The following is a 21,356-nucleotide window of genomic DNA, read 5'->3' as shown; positions in this document are numbered from 1 at the left end:
TTTGATGCATCTTGTGGTCCCGCAAGCTGGAAAATCTTTATGTAGGGTGCAGTTGAGAGTGGCATTGTTACGTAAGTTACGGCAGGGTGTGAGATTGGCTGGTCCTTTGTCACGAGTTAGTGAGAAGGACAAGGCTCTGATACCCGCCTCCGTCACACATTTCACCCCAACAGGAGCTTAGTTAGGGATAAAATGCATCAGGAAGGGTCTGTTGGAGGGCTGTGTGCTTTGACTTGATATTGTGAATGTATTCATATTGCAATAAAGCCTTTTTTTGAAGGCATTAAAAAAGGATGTGGCGTGTGTGTGGCCTTTTCTATGTGATTTGAGTATACTGGGGAAGAACAGAGTAAGCACCCTCAGTCAGTAAAGGTGAGATGAACGCCTGGGGCAGGAATCCTGTGTTTTATTTTAAGTCACATTCCTCCTGTATGGGGTCTGACAGGTATGTGTTGCTGAGAAATTCAAAACCAACAAAACCGGTCAAAGTGTATGTAAAGTTTCTCTCATTTCCATGGCAATTAAAAACTGTGAAATCTTCTCTAAACATTGTCCTGCTGTCAGATTTTCTTTTCTGCAAATACATTTTTTTTTGGAGGACGTGTACTTTGCCCGCTCTGTGTTCTTTAATGGTTGACGCGCATGGACTATTATAGGCAATTTTTTATGCCTTGTGTAAAGCTTGCAGCGTTTTTCTGTGCCCAGGGAGCCACACGTGGTTTACTAATGATAATCTGATCATTAGTACGCAACTTTCCTCCAAATTTATCCAATGAGACAAATACAAAAATTGTTCTCGTAAAATACCAGCTTGTATGATTTTCGTTTAATCAGCACAGTTTTCGTCTGAAAATGCAACGCAAATACATTACATCACTTCTGAATTTCTATTCTGTTGTGCAAGAATTTTCATACTTTAGTAACCTATTAGTTTTCGCTATGAGACTAGCATGCAAAAAAAAGCAAACGTCTGATAATTTAATCGTGTGTACTAGGCTTTACATTGTAATAGAGGAATGATGGCAGAAAAAGAAACTAATCCATCAAATATGCCCCTGTCAGTTTTTTTCCCACTTTGTCATTTGTGTATTATTGTCCCATTGATGAAATTTCCTTTTACATCCTGTTCTGTAAATACAATGGGGGTTATTCACTAAAATTAGAGCGTGCAAAGTCTGGTGCAGATATGCAAAGTAACCAATCAGCTTCCAGGTTTTATTGTCAAACCTTAATTGAACAAGCTGAAGTTAGAAGCTGATTGGCTACCATGCACAGCTGCACTAGTTTTAGTAAATCAACCCCAATCAGTCCAAGTTAAGTGAAATCCACCCACCGTGACAAGTATCCCCAACAGTGGCAGAACTACCAGGGTTTCAGCAGTCACACTTGTGACTGGGCCCTGGAGTTCCACCACTGTGGGGGAGGCCTGTCGCCCACTGCCACCGCTTCTAGGCAATGATTGGAGCAATATGTCCCGGACATAGTTGTACACTCTGTGCGCCACCCGCCAGCACCGCTAATTGCAGGCATCACGTCAGTGGGTACATTATACAATTACTGTGCCTGAGTGAGCACTCACTGCTACTGGCACAACGCTCCGCCCATTCCTCCAAGCAGATCATTGTTGGGAGGAGCTGATCAGCTGATGGGCCAGTAGAGTGAAGGGGGAGGAGATCTCCCCTGCGTGAGCCAATGTGAAGACTGAGTCCCCATGTCGGGAGAGCTGCTAATAATGAAAGTGAATCTTCCCAGCAGGGACACAGAGGAAATAAAAACCCATGGTGAAGAAAGTAATCACAGCGCAATACCACTGGTCTTAAGTCCAAAATAATATTATTTTAATTCACAGGCAGGATAACCAGAAATAAAACAACCAACATGTTTTTGGGAATTCAAAAAGGCCTCTACCCTCATTTATTGGGGTTGCAATTAAAAACAAGGTGTAGAAAACAAGGAGATTGAAATACAAAATAAACACATACAATGGAAATTACTTAAAGCGGAGTTCCACCCAAAAGTGGAACTTCCGCTTTAGGTATTCTAACCCCCTGACATGCCTATTTTGGCATGTCATTTTTTTTGGGGGGGGGGGGTACCTAGTTTTGAGAGGTACCCGCTCCCACTTCCGCTCGGAGCGCCGCGGCGCCCTGAGCGGAAGTTCTCCTCTCCCCCTCCCTCCCTGCAATCTTCTGGGACATGTCAGAGGTCCCAGAAGATTGCCGGCCAATCACAATGCGCAGCGCGACTCGCGCATGCGCAGTGGGTACCCGGCTGTGAAGCCGCAAACTGTCACAGCCGGGTGCCCACAGCAGTGATGCCGGTGTTCCGTGAGAATTACCTACCCTGTGAGAATTACCTACCCCTCGTCACTTCCGGCCAGAAGCATCTGAGCAGCGCAGCAGTGCGCATGCTCAGAGCGCCGGATACCTAATGGCAGAACAGAGGAGCTTACTAGTGCGCATGCGCACTAGTATAAAACGATCACGGTGTACCGTGAAAAAAACCTACCGACGCGGCGCTTACCTAAAACAGCTGTGCTGACATACGAGTGATCCCCGCACCTGTCCCGGTCACTTCCCTGCTCTCGGCAAGTAAATATAAAAGCGGCTTTCGGCTCAGTGATTTATGTTTTCATACAGCCGCCGCCGCTTTTATATTTACTATCCGAGAGCAGGGAAGTGACCGGGACAGGAGCGGAGATCACTCGTATTTCAGCACAGCTGTTTTAATGTACCCGCTGCATTACATACAGTGCGGAGTACCGGAAGTGACGAGGGGTAGGTTTTTCTCACGGGTAGGTAATTCTCACGGAACACCGGCGCCGCCGAGACCAGAGGGAGAGGATCGAGGCTTCGGGCGGCCGCATCGCTGGACCGTTGGACAGGTGAGTGAAATGGCTGGAACTCCGCTTTAATAAACAAGCCATAGGTTTGTGATTAACCACTTGCCGACTGCCCTGTAGCAGTTTTACAGTTTTACCGATTCTGTGCGAACTCTCAGATCACACTGCGATATGAGAACTGATCTGGGGGGTGTCGTTAACTTTGAATTGACACCTCCAGCGTATCGCATATGGCAGTGTGAACTGCCTGTGCTGCGGATGCGATGCGGGAACACGCTGTATATTTGCAGCGTTCCCGCATCTCATAAATGTGAACCGGCACTAACACACAAGTAGTGAGATTTGTTTTTAAAAAAGAGAGACAATAAAATCTGCCAGTGGTTCTAACCTGTCACCACTCTACCCAGAAAAAAGTCTTTGGCTTTGGATATACTTTAATAGCCCCCTATCTATCCCTCCATCAGGGACGTGCGGTGAGGTCAGTGGCTGGTGAGGCATTGGCTAGTATCAGAGCCAGACACACACAGGTTACATATTAACAAGTTACGTATTTGATTCTCATTATGTAGGCGATTGCAGTTCTACTAGTTCTACTCATTTAACAAAAATATTTACATACGCTGTCCTTTTAGGACATTTTTTGAGATTTCACTTGTCAAGTAAGAGTCGGTTCACACTGGGGCGACACGACTCTGTACTACTTCGGGGGCGACTTGTGCATTCCCATGCACCACGACTTTGGAGCAACTTGCAGGGACTTCACATAATGGAAGTCTATTCAAGTCGCTCCGAGGTCGCCACGAAGTAGAACGGGTCCTGTAGCGGTCAATGGACCGCGACTTGTCAGGCTGACAAGTCGCCTGACAAGTCACGCTAGTGTGGACCGGCTCTAAAGGTCTTTTACAGAATGCAGAAATAAAAAATAAAAGTTACACTGTATTCTTGTCTATATAGCTACCAGCAGGCCTTCATTTTTTAAAACAGGTCCTTATGTTGGTTAAATTAGTAAACTGTGAAAACTAAAGTGCCATATACAATCTATATAATAAAAGAATAGAACCTGAGCCATTCTCTGATTTTATAGATTATACTGTATATAGCAACTTCATTAGTTCTCATAGTTTACTAATTTAACCAGCATAAAGGCTTGTTTTAGCATATGTAAACGGCGTTCAAACCACACGTGAGGTATTGCTGCGAACGTTAGAGTGACAGCAATAATTATAGCACTAGGCCTTCTCTAACTCTGAACATGTAGCCTCAAAAATATTTTAAAGCATCGTCTATGAAGATTATTAAGTCCTGAAATTTGGCGCCATTCCACAAGTGTGCGCAATTTTAAAGCAAACATGTTAGGTATCTATTTACTCGGCATAACATCATCTTTCACATTCTAGAAAAAAATTGTGCTAACTTTAGTGTTTTTTTTTTTTTTTTTTTTTTATTTGTAAAATTGCTGTGCAAATACCGTGTAACATAAAAAGTTGCAATGACCACCATCTTATTCCCTAGGGTGTCTGCTAAAAAATATATATACAATGTTTGGGGTTTCTGAGTAATTTTCTAGGCAAAAGAATGATGAATTTTACATGTAGGAGAGAAATGTCAGATTTGGCCTGTGTGGCAAGTGGTAATTACCATAAATAAGTAATATACAAATAATTATTATATATTGTTTTTAAGGTAATTTACTATATTTTCAAAAACTGTACTCAAGCAGGTGGCTTAATGGACAAATTACTGAAGTTTGAAGTTATAACTTCAAACCACTAGTTTCACAGTAAATAGATAAATAATAAATTAATATGTTATAACATATAGCATAATAATATATTATTTTTCTTGATTAAACAAGTACCTTTTTAGCAGCAGCAGATTCTCCCTCTTAAGTATGTGAGCAAAACATGGCATTATGGGTAAACCTTATACCCATAAACCCACGTTTTTTCCTTATAGATAAGAGGGCTGGGAGGGATTATTTGTCTTTTAGACACACCCCCTTCTATGACACTGCAGTGAGAGGAGAGCCTCCACTGCAGCATTTTTATTGGACAGCTTGGACCAATGGTGCTTTACCATTGGTCCAAGGCTCCAAATGTCCATTGAGCTTAGTGCCTCTGACAAGAAGTCATTCTTGTCAGAGGCACTGTTTAAATACAAGCATGTGCCAGCTTGTATTTAAACTGGCCGTGCTGTATTTGGCTTCTGACAGGCTGCAGAAGGAGCCCCGTATCTCCGGATAGGACTTTTTACCAGTGGTGGGGTAGGACTTTGGCTGTATTTTTTTACTCTGTTTTCCAAAGGCTGTTTTTTTTTTTTTTTTTTTTTTTTTATTATGTGGACAGTAGCAGAAGACTAGAAGCTCTTCTTATTATATTTCCTGACAGGCTGGGAAAGATCCGGGTCATGTGCCATCTGTATATCAATTACAAAAAAGGTGTGTAGTATAAATATATATATATATATATATATATATATATATAATTATTTTACCCGCTCTGTCTAATAGTTTTGCACAGAGCAGCTCCGATCCTCCTCCTCTCAGGTCCCCCGCCGGTGCTCCTGGCCCCTCCTCTTCTCCGACTGCCCCCATAGCAAGCTGCTTGCTATGGCGGCACTCGTGCTTGCTTGTGTCTGAGCCCTGCTCTGTGTTTTTCCTGCTCTCTCCTTACTGGCTGCGAGCTGTGATTGACAGCAGCAGGAGCCATTGGCATTGGCTCCCACTGCTGTCTCTCAGCCAATCAGAAGGCAGATTCCCGGGAGAGCAGCCACTCTCAGGCACATTGCTGGATCGCATTTGGGTTCAGGCAACTATTAGGGGGGCTGTGGAGGGAGCTGCATACTGAAGCATACCTTCAGGCCTTTAGAACTACTTTAAAAGGGCATCAGACTCTTGAGTTTGGTCACCTATTTAAGAGTTTTGTGTGGATTTCCAATGTGCTTCTCCAATCTCCTCTGCTGACCATCATCTTGATTGTGTGAACTATAGCTGGTTTGACCTTTGAAAAACCTTCAACTCCAATTCCTATTGTACATTTTTGTTTTAAAGGCCAGCTGGTGGTTCTTCTGCCACTAGCCCGAGGCTTGACCACCAACTACAGCTATGCTCTCACACCTGACATAATATTTCACCACCTTGCTTGACATTTGGCCATTCTTCATCTAAACTCTACTATAGTTTAGACTGCTTAGATTCTTTATTCTAGGACAGAACATAGGGTCACCCGGATACAATAGGGCACAAACCTTCCGAACTGTTGGTTTCAAGAAGGGGTCACCAAGCCTTACTAAGTAGCCCACCCTTAGCCCTCATTCACATTGGAACCATTTGGACGAATCAAATCCCATGACAAGTCGCAGCCTATTGCCGGCAATGGCACCATTCCAATCGGTGCAATGTCCACTTTGCGGTGCCGCACAGATTTGCAAAAGTAGTTCCTGCACTACTTTGCGCATTTTGGGTGTGACTTCAATGGACATCTGTGCATGAAGCCACACAGATGTCTTTCAAGTGGACACTGAAGTCGCACTGAAATGCGGCTTTGAGATTGTGCAGTTTCAAATGAAATTGCACGATTTCAAAGCCATGTTCAATGTGAAGGAGGGCTAACAAGAACATTGAGCTTAGAGAAGAGAACAATTGCCATGAACCTTACCTCTGAATTTTTTGGGTGGATTGGCCAGGTCTCCAGCCTCTGGGTTAACCACACATCTATCATCCACCAACCTATGGACATAAAAAAAAAAAAGAGAAGCATCTTCAATATGATTCGAGTTCTGAACATCAAAGGATCAAATATTGACAAAGCAAAAGTTCAAAACTGGCTAAGATTAGCAGAATCAACAATGACACATTGCAGGATTACTAAAAATATATGTAATCCTGCAAATACATTGGAGTTGCTCAAGGCTGAAAAAGCTAAAGAAACAGGACTGTCACTGTGTCTAAACAATTAGGGGTCTGCTTATCAGTGTGAGATTAGTGCCACCTATTTAAAACACATGAACCTGGAAGATTCACCTGCAGAGAATTTTTGCTGAATATAAGATTTACTGTTTCGTAAGGTCTCATTCACATGGGCATACTTAAAGTGTTACTAAATCCAGGACCCTGCATTCACTATATCCGGTCTCCCACAGTACACAGAACATGGAAATGCAATTATTTTAGTAAATATAAACTGCTAAATACCTTTTCTCATCAGCAGTATTTAGCAGTCTTGTGACTTCTATCAGTGTCTAGTTTAAGCTTGTAGAAGGATTTTTTAGTCTCCTCTGACTGTCCTACGAGGCTGTGGGACTCCTGACCTTATGTCTGGACAGTACTGATTGGTCCTGTGCTGATCACATGCACCCTCCCAAGAAAAAAAAAACTCTCTAGCAATACACACCAATTTGAGCATATGCAGAGTGACTCCAAGGCTCTGTTCTATCAGGAGATGGATTGGGGACAGTAAAAGAAGGGGAGGATCAGAGAAGACAGTATCAAACAGCCTTTTCTACACAATGCGGAGTATTAACCCCTTAGGTTTCATAGTGAGTATAACAAGCATGCTTTACTGCATATACAGACTGATTTGACTGTTGTGGGTTTTTGTAACACTTTAAAGGGGAAGTAAACTTCCATCTTTGGCTTTTACCTATAGGTAAGCCTATAACAAGGCTTACCTATAGGTAGTGTTAAAGAGGAAGTAAAGTCCCCCAAAAAAACAGAGGAAAAAAAAGCCCTGTAAAGAGAAAGGCATAATGAGCTAGTATGCATCGCATACTAGCTCATTATGTAGTACTTACCTTAAAACGAAGCCCCGCCGTGCCGCCACCTCAGCGACAGGACGGACGACATGTCGGGCCGTCCTGCTTCTGGGTTCGCGTCCTCCGGCCATCTGATTGGCCGGAGGCGCGATTACATCACCGCCGTTCACGGCACTGAGCTCTGAAGGAACGGCACGGGTGGCCGTTCCTTCAGAGCGCCTGCGCCGATGACGTCATCGGCAGTATGCACTGTAAATATCTCCTAAACGGTGCAAGTTTGGGAGATATTTATAGCACCTATAGGTAAGCCTTAATATAGGCTTACCTATAGGTAAAAGTTTGTGAGGTGGGTTTACAACCTCTTTAATATCTCCTAAACGTGCACCGTTTAGGAGATATTTACTGTATATGCAACCAGTGACATCACTGGCGCATGTGCTCTAAAGGAACAGTCACCCATGCCGTTCCTTCAGAGCGCTGTGCCGTAAATGGCGACATCGTGGCTCTGGCCAGTCACAGAGCTGGAGTCTGCAAACCCGGAAGCAAGATGGGTGAAGATGGGAGCACCTGCAGCTCTGACATCTCCGCGCTGGAAGGGCTTCATTTTCAGGTACGTTTACCATAAGGTAAATAAGACTGCTTGCATTGGGATGCACAGGACACTTGTGCATTCCCATGCAGACAAACACAGCCCTTGCATGGGTGTAAACTTAGGTAAGCCCGTGTGAACAAGGCCTAAATATGCTCTTTATTGCTGGTGCTTATTTTTTTCCATTAATCAATGACACTACCCCCTGATTAATAGGGCAATGGCACCTTTGACACTAAAATGAGATCACACCATTAAAGCGGTAGTAAAAAAGAAAAAAGTTGTGCCCAGGGCAGTTTAGGTCATAATGTGCCAGTATGCATCGCATTATGACAGACTTACATGAAACCGAAGCCCTCCATTGGCGCGCTGTCACCACTGAAGGTGCTTCCATCTTCACCCAGTTTTCTTTCTGGGTTCACTGGCTTCAGTGATATAAATTGGCAAGCCAGCGATGACGTCACTCCCGCTGGGTATGCCGTTCTTTCAGAGCGCATGCGCCAGTGATGTCACCAGCTACATCTAAAGTAAATATCTCGTAAACGGTGCTATTCTTATGGCACACATTAAAGTGTATGTCCAGGCAACATAAAACAACAAAATCAGTGCATCTCTGCAAATTTTCTCTCATTTTGTCCCATTAAAAATGCTACAAGCGCGGAAAAACTCTTGATCTGCCAGAAATCCAATGTTGTTGGGCCTGAGTTCTACAGAGTAGTATATTATTATAAAGGATTTATACAGTCCCAACAGTTTACGCAGTGCTTTACAACATAAGGGCAGACAGTACAATTAAAATACAGTTTAATACAGTATCTCCCCTACGTTACGGAGGTGCATTGCGTTAAAGTGGGGGGGTAAACCCTTACACAGGGCTTGACAAATTTGCTTAGAATCTACAAGCCAGCAAACAAGGTTGGGAGCAGGCTTTTTAAATCCGCTGCCCAGCGCCCAGAACTGCATGTTTGGGGCATCAGGCAATAAGAATTGCTCACGCCTGGTGCCAAGTGATTAAAAAAAATAAAATGGAAAAAAAAAAAGATGGCACTGATGGGCAATGATGAGGTAGCATTGGCAGGCGACAATGATGAGGCGGCGCTGATAAGCACTGATAGGCTGCACTGATGGGTACTGATAGGCAACGCTGATGAGGCTGCACTGATGGGCGCTGATGGGCACTGATAAGGATGCGCTGATGGGCACTGATAGGCGGCACTGATGAGGGGAAACTGATGGGCACTGACAGGCAGCACTAATGGGCACAGATTAGGCTGCATTGTTTAGGTGGCACTGATGAACTGCACTGACAGGTGGTGCTGATAGGTGGCACTAATGAGCACTGATAGGTGGCACTGATAAGCTGCACTGACAAGTGGCACTGATGGGCACTGACAAGAACTGATGAGGTGGCACTGATCAGCACTGATGAGGTGGCACTAATAGACGGCACTCCCTGTCCACTCAGCGGCAGTAAGGAAAGCGGCGACTGATCAAGCCCAGCTGTCAACCTGGGAAGATGATGTTGGAGGTGGACAGGCAGTGAGAGCAAGCCGTGCTTATCACACCACCGTCCACCAGAGTCCTCCAGTTTTCACATAGGAGCATGTATTCCGCTTCAGCAGGCTGCAAAGCCGTGGCCTCAATTATCGGCCAGCCCGATGCTAGTCCGCACACCCGCGAGTGAGCAACATGGGAGGATCCCGACAACTGCAGAGGGGTAACCCAGGCGCCAGGACGCAATTTCCATTCGCCATTGCGACCTGGCGCCTGGGTTTTGTCGAGCCCTGCCCTTACATATACCCAGTGAAGTGACTGGCCCCAGGTGATACACAGAGATGAAACAAATCCTCATATATAAGTTGTGCCTGTCTACCATCTGTCTCCTACATCCATTCAAAATGCAGAATTTATACAGGATCCCTCAGCTCTGAAAAGCAGGGGGTGGAGAAGTTACATCAATGAGGCGAGCTCTGACAGCTGACTGGAGGGAAGGGACACAGGGATCGGGCACAAACGAACAGAGCTGAGGCTGTCAATCAGTTGGAGCTTCCTCCCCTGTCACCAATTTTTTCTTGGTGTCAGGAAAACTCATCAGATGTGACAAAGGCTGATAGCAGAGGAATAAGGCAACAGACAGAAATTACACTTAGTGCTCTGGATTGAGACATACTAAAGAGGGATATGCTTTGTTCATTTTTCGTGCCTCAGGTTTATAACCATTTTAAGGCAGATCATTCAACAAAATCGATACATGCAGCATTTCTAGTAGCACGCTGCAAGGCATGTCAGCAAGGTGTATTGAGTGCCATTCAGAATGAACCAACACATGTAACGTGTGAATGTTAGAGCAATGTAATAGTGTGCATGGTGCATATAATGGCTGATGTGAAGATCACAGACCATCCAGCATACAAAATTCCATATACTGGTGTTCATTAACCTCTTCCCACCAACCGCACACATATATGAGACCTCACGGATGTTGGCTTTTTTCCATGGGGCCACATATATGCGTATCTCCCTTTGTGCTGGAAGAGCGCCGCAAAAAACGCTCCCAGCACGCTCTACGAGTGTCCCCGGTCTTGTACTAACAATCAGGACTGGGGACTTTCAGTTCCGGGTCACCTGATTGCTGTGATAGCCTCTGACTGGCTATCACAGTGATCAGTCACTGTGAGCTCGCCCATGTGTTTACTTCCCCTTCTGAATGAAGAGAAAGATATGTTGTATCTTCCTTCCTTTGCAGGAAGAAAAATGTAAACCAAAGTGTATTAAAAAAAAAAAAAAAAAGTAAAATCATATAAAAACTAAAATAAAGAATGAAAAAAATAACAAGATCAAGGTTTACCAACATTAGTGAAAAGAATTTTGGTGGCCCAAAAGAAACTGCGCAAAATTGGTGATATTCGATAATAAATTAATCAATCAAATTGTCATAAATTAATTAAATATATATAAGAGGAATTGCTTCCATAGTGCAAGCTGCAATAAAAACGTATAAAACGCATAAATGTGAAAAGAGTGGAATAAATTGCGCTCAACACTTAACACAACCAAAAAGTGCTTGTGTGCATAAATATGTGAATAAATGGTTATAAATAAATAAATATATACAAAATCCTAAATGTGAAAAGGTCCTTGGTAAATAAATAACAACAATCTTTAAAGTGCCCAGTGCAATACAGATCTCTCAGCAATGACTGAATATCACTCCAACTTCAAGTGAGGGACCTCCACCTTAAGAAACTTTTCTCCACCCAGTGCTCGGGGTAAATACTTCTTACCAAAGCTGATGGACCCCTTAATTACAGGGGGTCAAAAACAGCGTAGATGGTCCACAAATGCCTCCAAGCTATCCTTCAGGTCCCTTGATATAAGACTCAGCTCGCATAAGGAACTCCAAGTATTTCAGGATATTTGTGGGGAGAAAGATAAGGAAACTCCGATAGTGTAGTATGTTCTGGTAATTAGGGTTTATTAATGAAATTGCACTTACTCAAAACATTAGATTCAAATGCCTTCATGCAGTAAATGCAGCATGGGTTCGGTGTACGGGACGCTCCTATGCTTCTGCGTATCACCAACCCGGAACTCCACGGTCTCACGTTCCCTATAACGGGAACGTGAGACCGTGGAGTTCCGGGTTGGTGATACGCAGAAGCATAGGAGCGTCCCGTACACCGAACCCATGCTGCATTTACTGCATGAAGGCATTTGAATCTAATGTTTTGAGTAAGTGCAATTTCATTAATAAACCCTAATTACCAGAACATACTACACTATCGGAGTTTCCTTATCTTTCTCCCCACAAATATCCTGAAATACTTGGAGTTCCTTATGCGAGCTGAGTCTTATATCAAGGGACCTGAAGGATAGCTTGGAGGCATTTGTGGACCATCTACGCTGTTTTTGACCCCCTGTAATTAAGGGGTCCATCAGCTTTGGTAAGAAGTATTTACCCCGAGCACTGGGTGGAGAAAAGTTTCTTAAGGTGGAGGTCCCTCACTTGAAGTTGGAGTGATATTCAGTCATTGCTGAGAGATCTGTATTGCACTGGGCACTTTAAAGATTGTTGTTATTTATTTACCAAGGACCTTTTCACATTTAGGATTTTGTATATATTTATTTATTTATAACCATTTATTCACATATTTATGCACACAAGCACTTTTTGGTTGTGTTAAGTGTTGAGCGCAATTTATTCCACTCTTTACCAACATTAGTGTTAGGGCCAAGTCTTTGACAAAGGTCAGGGTCAAAGGTCACGGTCAGCATATTTTGGGTAGAATTTAATATATATATTTTTTTTAAATTAGTATCAGTGTCAGTGTGTTGTAGTCTCAGTTCACACATATGCTAGACGGGAACCCTGTGAATCTACTGCGGGTTTCCGCATTGCATTCAACTCGCAGGCAGTTTACACTGCCATATGTGAATCGCTGGGGGTGTCAATACAAAGTTAACGACACCCCCAGATCAGTTCGCATATCACAGTGCAAACTGTCACTTCGGACATTAATCAGATCGCATAGGTGTCACATCAATGCAATCCAATTCTGGTGCGAGTTGTGACCGAATGCGATGCAAATTCAGCCATACAATCTGTATGGCTGAATTTGCATCGCACAGACATCGCATGTGAGTTCCAGAGCAGTACGCTGCGAATCACATGCGATGTCTCTCATCGCATATATGTGAACTGGCTCTTAGGCAGGATAAAAAAAAAAAAACTGCGCACCATTGTTTCTGAGCTGTACTACGGGTACAAACAACAACATACACATATGGGGTATCGCTGCAATCATCAGGAGCAGGAGAATTTATTTTGGATTGTTCTTTGGTGGTAAGTTATGATAATAGCAAGAAATAAATAGCTAAATTTAAAAGAAAAAAAAAAGTTTCTTTTTTTACTATTTTGGGCCAGTTTTCCTTTGATCATAAAAAAAAAAAAAAAAAAAAACAGGAGATATCAGATAACATTTACCACCAAAAAAAGCACAATTTGTCCTGAAAAACAACAAGGTATAATCCACCTGGATACACAAAGTAGTTGTGACCATATGTACAAGGCTTACTAACAATGTCAAAGTTACAAAATTGTGCTTAGGCATTAACATTTGTTTTACCCTTAGGCGTGAGGAGGTTAATGTAGACCCCACTAATAAATACCAATACAATTACCATGAGAGCATGGAGTTTAAGGTATATTAGACCTTTTGGTTTAAATGGGAATTCCAGTCAAAAATGATTTTTTTCCTATTATTTGTATGTTAAATATCTTTATCTTTTGATATTATTCATTTTTTGGCTAGCTGCTTGTGGAGCTTAGAAAGTCTTATCTAAGCTGGACAAACAGCTTCTTCCTGTTCTTCACTGACAACTCTATTTCTTGTTATCTGAAATTTGCATGTTGCCTTTTACTTCTTGAAAAGGTTGTCCTTCTATCTTGCCCAGGCATGCCTACTATTCATTACAACCTCCCTTGTCCTGCCCAGCCCCGCCCAGCCCCACCCCCATCCCTCCTCTCCTTAGTCAGATAGAGAAGGATATCATCCTGTCTTCAAAGCCTCGTTTTGGCTAACAGCTTCCTGAGAGAGAGGGAGAGAGAGAGAGAGAGAAGAAGACAATCAGGAATGGTAAGTATCAGATGCGTAACTAGAACCTTCAGGGCCCCGGTGCAAGAAACCATGAAGGGCCCCCCAGACCCCTGGCCGGGGCCCTTTTCTTCAAACCTGGGACTCTTCCTACTGATCCTGAGGCCCTTTACTCTCGTCGCAAGGTCCTTTATTACGGTCCCACAGTCTTTCACAAGTTCTGCAGTGGGCCCCCTTCCTGCCATCTTGGGGCACTCCCCGGTGGAATGCCAGGGCCTGGTCGCAAGTGTGACCTTTGCAATCCTGGAAGTTCACCCACTGGTGTCAGTAGTTTTTATTTTTTGGCATTTTAATTGTATTATTTTTTTTTTATTTCATTTAATTTTTTTACAATGTTACTGACTATGACTCTGTCCATTCAGAAAAGGAAGGAGCTGGTAAATTACATATTTACCGACCCCTTCCTGGTTCTCTATTGTGACACATCCCCTGCAGCAGCCGGTGTTCTAAAATGTTGTCGGACCCATGAAAATTCAGGACCTCGTCACTTCCGGTGACGCTACATCATAACCCGGCTGGTGCGAGCCCCGGTGCGCATTGCGCAAAAGACAAGGTCCGATGAAATTCTAAGACTTAGCGAACAGCTAATTGAGAGGAGGAGGGGCTGAGGTGGGAAAATTGCTGTCACGGGCGAACCAAAGGTGCTGGAGAGCCCAAAATGTTATCGTATGTGGCCAAGACCGTTCCCTGCGGCTGATAAAAATTTGGAGTCTTGGGGATGAAAGGGCGCGGAGCAGTGACCCCGAGGCCCAGTTCTCGGGGTCACTGCTCTGCGCCCTTTCATCCCCAAGACCCCAAATTTTTATCAGCTGTAGGGGAGCGTCTTGGCTACCTGTGATACAATTTTGGGGTCTCCAGTACCTTTTGGTTCGCCCGTGACAGCTCCACAAACTGACCAGGAAAACCAGAAACTCTACCCGGAGACACTCGGGTTTAACATTGGCGTCTATGGGGAAAATTGTTCGCCCGTGACAGCAATTTTCTTGCGGCGGTGTGTGCGTCCCACCTCAGCCCCTCCTCCTCTCAATCAGCTGTTCGCTAAGTCTTATAATTTCATCGGACCTTGAAAATGTCTTGTGCGCATGCGCACCGGGGCTCGCACCAGCTGGGTTATGACATACATCACCGGAAGTGACGAGGTCCGGAATTTTCATGGGTCCGACAAAATTTTAGAACACCGGCAGGAGAGGTGATGGAGCACAGTGGGTGGACGATCAGGGGAGTACACACACTTCTTACATATGACGATGTCACTTCTGAAAATTAATTATTCATGTTGGAACACGCCCAGCAGCTGGGGAGTAATGGCATGCCCAGCTGCTGTAAAAGACCGAGGGAGCTGAGGAAATAATATCATGTGACCTGAGCACTTTTGAACAAATATAAGGTACAAAGAGAGCTTTTTCATTTATTTGCACAATACAGATCGATTTTAAAAGCTCACTACATGTCAATAATGATTTTTACTGTGCTTGCCTGCAGTATTCCTTTAATACAAAGTAAAATACAAAAGCAGCTTTTTTGGCTGTTCAACAAGCACGGCCAACTAGGACCATACCATAGGCATTCAACATCAGTGTACCATCTGCTGGATAGGTTTACAAAACAAGTTCGCTATGCAATTCATACATCTTACATCTGCTAGCATACTGTAGCAATTTAGGCCTTCCTTTTTCATTTATTTGAATACACTTTTTAATGCATGCAACTACACCTAAGAGATAAAACCCACCACCCAAATAAATGGCATGAACTTTGGCACGAAAAAGTCTTTCCAAAAAGCACTGGATAACTTTTTAATCTATAAAATGTGAAAAGACCGTTCCAGTGATGTGGTTTTCATGTGAAGTCACATTTTTTGTTTCTTGTTTAGAATGGCGAGTCTGCGGCCAGAGCAGAGCCTTGGCTAGGAAGCATGTATGTCGCAGTAGCTGGGCGTGGCCTGGACGCAGTCAGAACTCTTGTGTGAAGGACACTGTTGTCCGTGCAGAATTGGCACGTTTTGATGCAGGAAGGAAGGAGGGAGAAAAAAAACTCGTAATTAATTTTGCCTGAATAAGCCAAGGCTGGAACACAAGTCCCATCGCCTTGACAACTACACTCGCATGTCAAGTATCTGCAAGAGAGAGGAAAGAGAGGGATTAAGATGTCCGCGGTCCGCACACAGCAACATTATTTACAACCCTTTCTAGGTGCAGATATGGCGGTTTATTTATTTATACTGATGGAAGAAATATTGCTTTCATTTTCTTTTTCTCTAAATAGCTAAAAAAATGTTTTATTTTTCTCTCCAGTTGCATTTGTCAGTGTCTCCAATGCAGTATGGCCTGCTTAGGGCCCTTTTCACATCCATCCATGCGGATCCACCTCCTCAGAGGGAGATCTCTCCGCTGATCCCTGCTAGACAGGCAGATGGCAGGTCCATGTCTGCTTCACTATGTAGAGTGGACACAGACACAGCCTGCTGCTCTCTATCGGGCGTTTGGAAGGAAATGGACTTTAAGTCCATTTCCATCTGATTCTGATCCAATCCGCCGGACGGATGGCAAACGTATCCCCATCCATCTGGTTTTAGCAGATCAGATGCCGGCGGGTGACAGCAGACACAAGTCCGCTGACATCTGCCACCCTATAGAGAACAATAGGGGGTCCAATCAGTCCGCTGGTGTGAAAGGGGCCTTACCTAAATGCAGTGTGCTGACAAAACCGCTTTTTTAAAATGGACTAACATCAGATATATTTTATCATGTTATGCATGCATGCCAAGTAATATGTCAGTGTAACACTTCCAGGTATTTATTCCCCCTCACACAAATCACAGTACTCCCCCTGACATTGGCTTTATCTGCTTTCTGTCCAGAAGGACAGAGCCATCTTTGCTCAGTCATCATCCAGGGTCACATCTGCCTCCTGGACTGAGATGCCAGCTCAGGGATGACCCAATCATGTAAATCCTGGTGTCTGCGCAGTTTTTGGCTGTGTTCACAAATGCCTGGCATAGATCAGTCAATGTTGTAGCCCCTTAAGGTATGACTTGTTACATTGCTGCGGTTGCAGACAAACAGAATCAACACCATTAGGCTGCATTCACACTTGAGCGTAGCGTTTTTTACCGCGATTTTACCGCGATTTTTACCGCGATTTTACCGCGATTTTTTCAGGCGTTTTTCATTGACATCTATCAAAAACGCTGGTAATCAGCCCAAAAAGAAGCTCATGTACTTTTTTCAGCTACAGGCGTTTTGCAAAACGCTCAGATGTGAACAGGGGCCATTTAAATGAATGGGGTTTTACTTGTTGGGCGTTTTGGAAGCGTTTCTTTTGAGCGTTTTTGGAGCTGAAAACGCCCAGGTGTGAATGGAGCCTTAAGGGCCTTCTCTGTAACATCGATAACTCTCAATAAATTCACTATGGGAACTTGACATATGCTATGGGTGTGTGACCATAAACACCCACCTGGTCATCAAAAAAAGTTTTTTTTAAAGTGGTTGTAAACCCTTATATATACCTAGTGAAGTGACTATACTCAGGTGATGTACAGAGATTAAACAAGTCCTCCTACATAAACTGCAGTCTTCTCTTCTCTGCATCCATTCAAAGTCTAGAAATGTAAAGGCTTGTCTGAGAGTTCAGAATAAAGGGGGCAGAGAGCTGAAATTACACTCTGCAGGGCTCAGTGAGGAGAGCTCTGAAAGCTGATTGGAGCTCCCTTGTCACCTTTTTTCTCTTGGTGTCAGGAAAACTTGTCAGAAGTGATTCATGCTGATAGCAGAGGAACGAAGCAGCAGACAGAAATTAAGATTTAAGCCTCATACACACGTACCGATCGTCGGGCGAATGATCGGCCGTCTTTTGTCCAGGGCTATCGTGTCTGTTGAAAACTGCAAAAGACTGCACACGAATTTTGTCGTCCAACAGCCGACTGCAGAAGTGATGTCATGTGATGGTTAACTTTCCTTGTCTTTTTTCTTTTCTGAGCATGCCCAGTCTTGCTAATCTGCTGTCTGTCGGCTGAAATCTGTACTGACTGACGCACAATCGGCCGTTCTGTTGTCGGCGTACAAAAATTTAGTGCCTGCAGGACAGATTCTGTTCGGCCGAAAATGCGCTGTCGGAAGCATCATACTAACAAGCCTACAATCGGCCGATCGGTCGGCGGCCGAATATTTACGGCCGACAATCGGTATGTGTGTACGGGGCTTTAGTGCTTTTAATTGGGACAAGTACACACTATAGAGTGACACGTGTTGTTCATATTTTTGTCTGAGGTTTACAACCACTTAAAAGTCTGCAGTTAATTGAACATATGCTGAATAGTAATAAAAGCCACATATTGGTGTATAGCAAGACAAACTGACCTGTTTTACACCAATATATGGCTTGTATGACTATTCAGCAATTAATCGTGGACTTTAAAGTGGAGCTCCACCCAAAAGGGGAAGTTAAGCTTGTTGGCACCCCCCCCCCCCCCCCCATCCACTGCCACATTTGGTACGTGTAAAAATAAGAACCCGCTCCCACTTCCGGGTAAGATTGCCGCACCACCATATCGGCGATCTACAAAACTTCTGACCCTGCCTCCTTCCCCCCGCTGCCTTCTGGGAGACACAAAGGTCCCAGAAGGCAGCGGGACCATTCAGAAAGCACAGCGTGACTAGCGCATGCGCAGTAGGAAACAGGCTGTGAAGCTGCAAGGCTTCACTTCCTGTAGTGAAGATGCCGGCGCCTGCACCCGATCCCGATTGACAGTTCAGCTAGGGGTGACGACACTGCTTGAAACAAGGACAGATAAGTGTCCTTAGTATTTGTAGCTGCTGACTTTTATTTATTTTCTTTTTTTTTTACAGGCTGGAATGCCGTTCTAATAAAACTTAATGACCATAGTGGATTTATTAGAAGTTATCAGGGTTACAGAGAGGTCCTGAGCGCTGTTGATTCTGTTTGTCTGCAGTTTATCCACTACTACAAGTGTTTTCCTACAGCAGCTGGGACCATTATGTGATTTCCACCGGCCAACATTTGATGTGTCATCACAGCCTTAGCGCCAGATTTTGGATGTATTACAATGTTGCAGTCTGATCACTGGCAGAAAAGTGATTTAGGAAACGCTTCACCATGCCTGCAGCAGACGTGTGGCAACATCTCAGCCCAGGCAAAGTCACTGAGTGTAGCTCAAAGGTGGCTTACTAATGATAAAAGGTGGCAAAAAAAATGATACAGTTGCCGTATGTGCTGTATATCTGGACATGTCAGAAATTTAATTATGCAGACATGTAGGTCCACTTTAAAGTAGAGCTATGACCTCCAATTAAATAATATGAGCTGCAGCACCTCATTAAAACTATCTGCACAATTTTTTTGCTAAGAATAAAGATCACGATTCTCGGCGTAATACATCTTTTACATTATACATAAACATCGGGCTAACTTTATTGTTTATTTATTTTTTTTAAAATTCATTAACCACTTTACCGCTGCTCACTAGAGCTCTACTGCGGCAAAGTGGCTCGTTATCATCTGGCGACATAGACCTACGTCGCCAGACACTCCCCCTTCTCGGCGGCGCGCGTGCCGCCGGAGACTCGCTCCCGCTGTATTCAGTCACAGCGGGAGTCGGGCCAGGGGAGGAGCAGCGGTGATCACCGCCGCTCTTCCCCGATCGTCGGGGAATCGAGTCTGGAGATCCGCCCGCTTGTGTAAACAAAGCGGGCGGATCTCCTAAGTGACAGGCAGGGTCAGATTGCAGGGTTCAGCGTAGCTGAACCTGCGATCTGTCCCTGTGTCACATAGTCCCCTCCCCCCACACATGTCAGTAAGCACCAGGCATACATTAACCCCTCCCTCTCCAATAAAATTAACCCCTTCCCTGCCAGTGTCATTTTTACAGTAACAGTGCATATTTATGGCACTGATTGCTGTAGTAATGTCACTGGTACCCCCAAAAGTGTCAAAAATGTCAGTCAAGGGTCCGATCTGTCCGCCGCAATGTCGCAGTCCCTCAAAAAAAATCATAGATCGCCGCCATTACTCGTTAAAAAAACACCAAAAACGTCAGAAATCTTTCCCTTAGTAAACTTTTGCGCAAACCAATCAAAATACGCTTATTGCGATTTTTTTTTACCAAAAATATGTAGCAGAAAACAAATTGCCCTAAAATGATAAAAAATTTTGATTTTTAAATTTTTCTGGGGGGGAATTTCATATAGAAAATGTGAAAAATATTGTTATTTTTTCAAAATTGTTGCTCTTTTTTTGTTTATAGCGCAAAAAGTAAAAATCGCACAGGTGATCAAATACCACCAAAAGAAAGCTTTGTTTGTGGGAAAAAAAGGACGTAAATTTTGTTTGGGTACGGTGTTGCATAACTGCGCAATTGTCAGTTAAAGTCGCACAGTGCCGAATCACAAAAAGTGGCCCAGACGTAAGACAGCAAAATCCTCCGGTGGTAAAGTGGTTAAAGTGTATTTTTTAAAAATGGTGTTTGAAAGACCACTGCGAAAATACAGTGTGACCTAAAACATTGCAACAATCGCCATTTTATTCTCTTGGGTCTCTGCTAAATATATATATATAAGTTTGTGGGTTCTAAGTAATTTTCTAGTAAAAAATGCTGATTTTAACTGTATGCAACAAGTGTCAGAAAAAGGCTTAGTCTTTAAAGTGATTGTAAAGCGGTGTTAATTTTGACATCAAATTTCAATTTAGTTTTAGTTATTGTCTTTTGAGTCGTATTTTAGTCTATTGACTAAAGTTTCTATTTTAGTTGTAGTCATATTTTAGTCGTCCAAATTGTTTTAGTTTTAGTTGTATGTTAGTCGACTAAAATCTCCAGTACATTTTAGTCGCCTAAAATTTAATGGGTTTAATTAAATTTGAATGCAATATTTAAGCATTTCTTTAGAATTGCCAAACTCATTATATACTCCAGGAGTAAATCTAATAACATGTTATTTTATAAATAAAAGCAACTTTTATAAACCAATATATTGCTTTATGACAAGCAGAAGTACAACTTGAAAATATAAAAAAAAACAAAAAACTGTAAACTCTATTGACTGTAATGCCATTGCACATATTACCTGAATATATTACCAACATTTAATATTAACAAAAAAATATATAAGAAAGCCTTTTTCTTAAAGAGGTTGTAAACTCATTTAACCTTTTTTTTTTTTACAACCTGAAAGAGAAACACATAATGAGCTAGTATGCATCGCATACTAGCTCATTATGAAATACTTACCTTAGAACGAGCCCCCCGCCGTGCCGCCTGCCTACCTGTATGAGGGGCGACATGTTCAGTCGCCCGTCTTCCGGGATCACGGCATCCGGCCATCTGATTGGCCGGACCCACCATTACGTCACTCCCGCACCTGCGCGCGGGAGCCGACGGTCGCGGCACGGGGCTCTGAAGGAATGGCACCAGCAGCCGTTCCTTCAGAGCGCATGCACCAGTGACGTCACTGGCTGCATGTAAGGTAAATATCTCCTAAACGGTGCATGTTTAGGAGATATTTAC

General features: G+C 43.5%; 1 protein-coding gene across 1 annotated transcript in view; it reads right to left on the bottom strand.

Moving 5' to 3' along the window:
- Positions 1 to 21,356, bottom strand: part of ITPR2 (inositol 1,4,5-trisphosphate receptor type 2) — a 611,059-nt gene that overhangs the window by 510,067 nt on the left and 79,636 nt on the right. Inside the window, exon 2 of the mRNA XM_082252924.1 lies at positions 6,499 to 6,569. Within this exon, the coding sequence (XP_082109050.1) occupies positions 6,499 to 6,569 (71 nt within the window). The remainder of the gene's footprint in view (positions 1 to 6,498; positions 6,570 to 21,356) is intronic.

The sequence above is a fragment of the Pelophylax lessonae genome, assembly GCF_965119305.1.
Source record: "Pelophylax lessonae genome assembly, chromosome: 4".
NCBI classification, from domain to species: Eukaryota; Metazoa; Chordata; class Amphibia; order Anura; family Ranidae; genus Pelophylax; species Pelophylax lessonae.
The sequence above is the reverse complement of the archived record's forward strand: the minus strand, read 5'-3'. Positions and strand labels throughout refer to the sequence as shown.